General features: G+C 55.1%; 1 protein-coding gene across 5 annotated transcripts in view; it reads right to left on the minus strand.

Moving 5' to 3' along the window:
* Positions 1-6,000, minus strand: part of SHLD1 (shieldin complex subunit 1) — a 63,937-nt gene that overhangs the window by 38,878 nt on the left and 19,059 nt on the right. For 2 of the 5 annotated variants that reach the window (XR_010989109.1, XM_068153019.1), the window contains exons 1-2: positions 1,606-2,295; positions 927-1,038 (exon numbers count right to left, since the gene is read on the minus strand). Coding sequence is in view for 4 of the 5 variants with exons in the window: in XM_068153019.1 (XP_068009120.1) it covers positions 927-1,018 (92 nt within the window). In the remaining variant the exon portion in view is untranslated. Of the gene's footprint in view, positions 1-926; positions 1,039-1,605; positions 2,296-2,324; positions 2,446-6,000 lie in introns of those variants that run through there. The other 3 variants (XM_068153021.1, XM_068153020.1, XM_068153022.1) reach the window with 3 other exon arrangements.

Below are 6,000 nucleotides of genomic sequence, written 5' to 3' on the forward strand. Positions count from 1 at the left end.
AAGGTCGGTGCAAGTTTCCAGGAACCACAGAGGAGAAGGTTAGAGACCGAAGAAAGTACACAACCCTCTGGCCCTCAGCTGTCCCTGCTCCTCCGTGGCTCTTCACGTTGCAAATGACAGCTGGGCTGTGCCTAAGGAGCACTGAGGGTAGGGAACCTTCCTCAAATATGGTTTTTAAGTACACAAATGTTTTGGAGAACAAAACTGCCTCTTTCAGTCCCTGGTCCCACACTAAAACCACAGCCAACCCTATTCCATCCCTCCAAGGGCAGTTGGGAGGGTGTGGTACCACAGCACCTTAAGGATGCTCACTGGCATGAGCTTCCAGGATCCTGGCTGTCTCTGCCAGCTGCCTGTACTGACCTCCTTCCTGGTGTTGCCATGCCAGGGCTAACAACATGTGCAGACTGTGATGCTATGGAGACAGGCTGAGGGAGCTGGAGGTTGTTCAGCCTGGATAAGGGAAGGCTCCAAGCAGACCAAATAGCAGCCTGACAGTACCTGAAGGGGCTACAAGAAGGTTGCAGAGGGACTGTTCCCAAAGGCCTGCAGGGACAGGACCAGAGACAGTGGTTTAAAACTAGAGAAGAGCAGATTTACACTGGATGTGAGGAACATGTTCTGCACTATGAGGGTGCCCAGGGAGGAGGCTGGGGCCCTATCCCTGGAGATACTCCAGGTGAGGCTGGACAGGGCTCTGGGCAACCTGATCTAGTGGAGGATGTCCCTGCTGAGTGCAGGAAGTTGGACTGGATGATCTTTGGAGGTCCCTTCCAACTCAGACCATTCCATGGTTCTATGATCTGGTTTTAGTCCTCCTAAGTCAAGGTGTCCAGCAGTCCTACTCCCAAAACTGATGGTGAGCCTTGTTTGTGAGGATAAGCAAGACCTCAGCTCAGCCCTAGGCCTTCCGGGTTGTGCCATACCTGGGAGCAGCACTGACGTGGGAGCAGTCTCCTTGGAGAGAGCCTGGGAGCCAACAGTCTGTTATTGCTTCAGGATCCTCACCTTCCTCCATGGTTTGTCACTCCCAGCTGCCTGGAATGAAGCAAACAGGTCAGTGAGGTGACTCACATCAGCTGACCGGGCTTGTGGCCAGCGTGACCTTCCGAAGCACGCCAGCGGATGTCAACAGCCAGCCAGCAGGGATGCCACTGCTCCTGCCAGCTCTGGGACACCGAAAAGCTTTTCTAGGAATCAGCAACAGCCTAGCAATGCCTTCAAACCTTTGGAGAGCAACAGGGGCCTCCTGGAAACAGGCTCCTGACATAAAGCCAAGGCTTTCTTTACAAGCAGCTGCCAGGTGGGCTCATTCAAAAGGGACAGAGCAGAGCAGAGGACTCCAGCTGGCCTCCTCCCCTGCCTCTCACAGAGGAGCAGGTATTTTTTCCCCAGCAGGTCTATCAGGCAGTACTTTGATAACCTCCAGCAGGAAATGTGTTCTCAGCCCATGGAGCAAACCCAAAGCCTGTTTCCTACTCTCTGTCGTCACATCATTATTTGCAGTGAACAACCAGGACAAACATCCTGGGTTTTTAGGGTGAAACTGGATGTTCCCCTGGGCCACTGTCGACTGGTGGCACTGTGCTGGTGCTGGGGACTGACCTTACTGCCTGCTCTGGGAGACACAGCAGAGGGGGTTCTCTTCCACCCGGTCTCATTCCTTTCCTGCAAGCAGAGACGTTTTGTTATTCCCACACCTGCTCCCCTGGCAGCAAAGAGGAGCAAGAGCAATGCAGGGCATCCCCCAGCCTCTCCATGACTTCCCCCACACACCAGACTCCACTATGACCTCCCCATGGCTTCCCACACCAGACCTCACTACATCCTCCCCATGGCTTCCCACACCAGACCCCACTACATCCTCTCCCTGGCTTCCCACACCAGACCTCACTACATCCTCTCCATGGCTTCCCACATCAGACCTCACTACATCCTCTCCCTGGCTTCCCACACCAGACCCCACTACATCCTCTCCATGGCTTCCCACATCAGACCCCACTACATCCTCTCCATGGCTTCCCACATCAGACTCCACTACATCCTCCCCATGGCTTCCCACACCAGACCCCACTACATCCTCTCCATGGCTTCCCACATCAGACTCCACTACATCCTCCTCATGGCTTCCCACACCAGACCCCACTACATCCTCTCCCTGGCTTCCCACACCAGACCTCACTACATCCTCTCCATGGCTTCCCACATCAGACCTCACTACATCCTCTCCATGGCTTCCCACATCAGACTCCGCTACATCCTCTCCATGGCTTCCCACACCAGACCCCACTACATCCTCCCCACGGCTTCCCCCCACACCAGACCCCGCCCGGTCCTCTCCACGGCTGCCCCCGGCGCTCCGCCGCCACTTCCTGGGAAGCAGAGCAGAAGAGCGCCGTGGTGGGGAAGGGGAAAGGGAAAGGCAGAGGCGCGCCCGGGCCGTGCCCTGGCAGCTGCCCTCAGGCCCTGCAGCTGCCGCCGCGCTGCCCGCCGCGGGAGCCCGAGCAGGCAGAGCTGCCCCGGGGGCGGGCACGGCGCTGCGGGGCGGGGCAGGCCTGGCGGAGGCCACGCCGAGCCAGCGGGCACACAGCGGCCGCCGAGGCGCCGCCGCAGCGGGCAGAGCGGCTGCGCCGGCCCAGGGCCGCCCCGCGGGCTCCGGCGGGGGGCAGCGCAGCGAGCTGGGGCTGTGCAGTGAGGAGGAGAGGAAGCTGAGCGGAGACCTCACTGCTCGCCGCAGCTCCCTGCGAGGAGGCTGGAGCCGGGTGGGGGTTGGGCTCTGCTCCCTGGGAACAAGCGATAGAACGAGAGGAAATGACCTCACGTTGCCTCAGGGGAGGTTTAACTTGGAGACTAGAAGAAGCTGCTTGACTTGAAGGGGTTCTCAAAGCCTGGCCCAGGCTGCCCAGGGCAGTGATAGAGTCACCATCCCTGCAGGTATTTAAAAGACACAACCACAGAACCATTCAGCTTGGAAGAGGCCCTCAGGAGCACCAAGTCCAACCCCTGACCCTGCTCTGCAAGGCTCACCCCTGAACCATAGCCCCAAGCACCACAGCCAAACCACCTTGAAACACCTCCAGCCTTGGGGACTCCACCACCTCCCTGGGCAGCTCAGCCCAGTGCCTGACCACTCTGGATGGGGAAAAATTCTTCCTCCTCTCCAGTCTGACCCTGCCCTGCTGCAGCTTGAGGCTCTTCCCTCTTGTTCTGTCACTAATGACCTGGGAGAAGAGACCAGCACCAACCTCTCCACAACCTCCTTTCAGGCAGAGATGTGGTACTCAGCACCATGGATTAGTGGTGGACACAGCACTATGGTATATGGTTGGACTGGATGATCTCGAAGGTCTTTTCAAACCCAAACCATTCTGTGATGCTATGATTCAATGCTCTGAAGTCAAAGGAGAGAGGTTTTGGTACCCGTGCCCCTCAGCTAACAAGGCAGCAGTGGAGCTGCCAGTGCCACCATCCTGTGCCTGGCACATAGGTGTTTCCTCAGCCCACTCAGGGTTTGATCCTTTTACTCCACTGTTGTACACACCCTGACCCTAGGCATGGCCTGGAAAATCCCTCAGCAGTGGTGAGCACAGGGTCTGCAGAGTGGAAACATCATAGAAAGGTGGAATCATTAAAGCTGGAAAAGCCCTCTAAGGTCATTGAGTCCAAACATCATCCCAACACCACCATGCCCACTAAAGTATGCCCCAAAGTGCCACTGCCACACATTTCCTGAACACCTCCAGGGATCGTGACCCCTCCCCGGGCAGCCTCTGGACCCTCTCCAGCCCCTCAATGTCCTTCTTGCAGTGAGGGCCCCAGAACTGAGCCCAGCACTGCAGGTGTGGCCTCCCCAGTGCTGAGTGCAGGAGGACAATCCCTGCCCTGCTCCTGCTGCCCACACCACTGCTGATCCAGGCCCGGCTGCTGGTGGCCTCCTTGCCCACCTGGGCACCCCCTGGCTCATCTCCAGCCAGCTGCCCACCAACACCCCCGGGGCTTTCTCTGCTGGGCACTTTCCAGCCACTCTACCCCATGCCTGCAGCCTTCCTGGGGTTGTTGTGCTGTGCAGGACCCAGCCCTTGGCCTTGTTGGATCTCATCCCACTGGCCTCAGCATATGGATGCAGAGGGACCTGCACAGTCTTCCTGCCCTCCAGCATCTCCACACTGCCTCCCAGATCAGTGCCATCTGCAGACTGACTGAGGGTGCCTGGATCCCTTCCTGCAGATGATGAATACAGGCACTGACTTGACATGAGAGGATGATTCTTATTTTTGATGGGATTAAAAGGAACCAGTGTCTTCACAAAGGAAGAATTGTTGAGGGGGGTTGGAAGAGGAAGGGAGGAACCAGACAGTTCCCCTTAACTGTGTGGATAAACAGCAAAGGGTGCTCTGCAAGACACCCTTGTCTTACAAATCATGGTAGATCAGCAGGAGTCTGTCAGAGGCTGACATGATGCTGAACACAGCCTAAACTCTTGAACTTTCAGACCAGAGTGCAGGCTTAATAGACTATAAATATTAACTTCTCCACCCAGAGTCCTGAAGAACCTAATTTAAGTGCACATATGATGTGTGAAGCAGGGGGGTTGCATGTGAAGGGGCACATGTGGACTCTCCCTTTATTTGAGGAAAGCCTTACTAACCTCCTCTGTCTCCATTGTGAACAAGAACTTCTAAGTGGAGAATTTTTCCTTACACTTTCCCCTAGAGAGAAGCAGAGGCTGGGCTTGGGGCTGCCCATTTGGGATCCTCTCCATTGAAGACTGGAAGCCCTTCAGAGATGTTTTGCTGTGGTGAAGGGGAGGCTGGTCTAGCACAGCACACACAAACATGTGTAGTGCTCTTCTTTCAGTTGCTTCCCCTGTGGTCTTCTAATGCCTGACTGGAAGGCTGGAGAAGCCTTGGCAGAGCTTTTTGCCAGCTAAAGGAGGTGAGGCTGGCTGCCAGCTCCCAGCACTGGCAACCTGGGCTGGTGGGAGGTGTCCCTGCCCATGGCAGGCAGTTGGAACTGGATGATCTTCAAGGTCCCTTCAAGGTCCCCTCCAACCCAACCCATTCCGTGCTTCTATAACCATCCAGCCCAACCAGACTGGTGATGGACACACAGCTCCAAGAATTAGACTTTGCCATCTGCAAACTGACTGAGGGTGCCTGGATCCCCTCCTCCAGATGATGGATACAGACATTAAAGAGAACATGGGGACAAGAAAATGCATTTTCTGGCTTCTGCAGTGTGAGTCTTCAGGGTGGTGACAGTGTCAGGACCAGTCAGGCTGCACAGTTCCATGTCATTGAAGCTGATCTATAGCTGCCCACTTAACATCTTCAAACCTTACTATGTAGCCCCAAGGAAGAAAGTCTGCTGTCATAAACAGCAGGGCAGCAAGTTCAGGGCTTTCCTACTGCCACACCACAGGGAAGCAACTCTGCCTACTCCCTTCTTTCACAACAGCTCCAAGTGCTTTTAGTGCTTGAAAACAGAGTAATGGCTGAGTAGCTTCTACTCAGCAGGAAGTGCCCAGGGCAGAAGGGATGGGAAGGAGATACAAACAAGGCTGATTTTCTCACCATTGAATGATACAAAGATGTTCTGTCGTTTAGTTGAAACGATTAATTCAGAGTTTGGGAGTCTGCATTCTGCAGTGTGTGGAGTTCACTTCCTCCCAGCAAAGCAGCCCCTTGTGCTCAAAACTGAAAGCAAGAAGCACCAAGTGTGCTCTGACCTGCTCTTTGCATGCAAGTTTACTTCCCAGCTCTAGAGACTGTCACTAAAAGTGGCTGGAAGACCAGGCTGAACTGGATTTGTGTTCATGCCCTGCTGACAGTGCTTTGGTGGGCTCTGCTCTTGGAAAAGCCTTTTGCAGTGTGGTGGGTTTGAGAACCCCCAAAATTGAGAAGAACAGATGCTCCAAAATCCAAAACACCCTCATGTTTGCTGGTCTGGCTCGAACAAGCAATAAATCAAGCTAATTATCCTCAAGCCCCACGTTGGGCG

Source organism: Melanerpes formicivorus, unplaced genomic scaffold (assembly GCF_026170545.1).
Source record: "Melanerpes formicivorus ecotype bairdi unplaced genomic scaffold, bMelFor1.0.p_v2 SCAF_25, whole genome shotgun sequence".
NCBI lineage: Eukaryota > Metazoa > Chordata > Aves > Piciformes > Picidae > Melanerpes > Melanerpes formicivorus.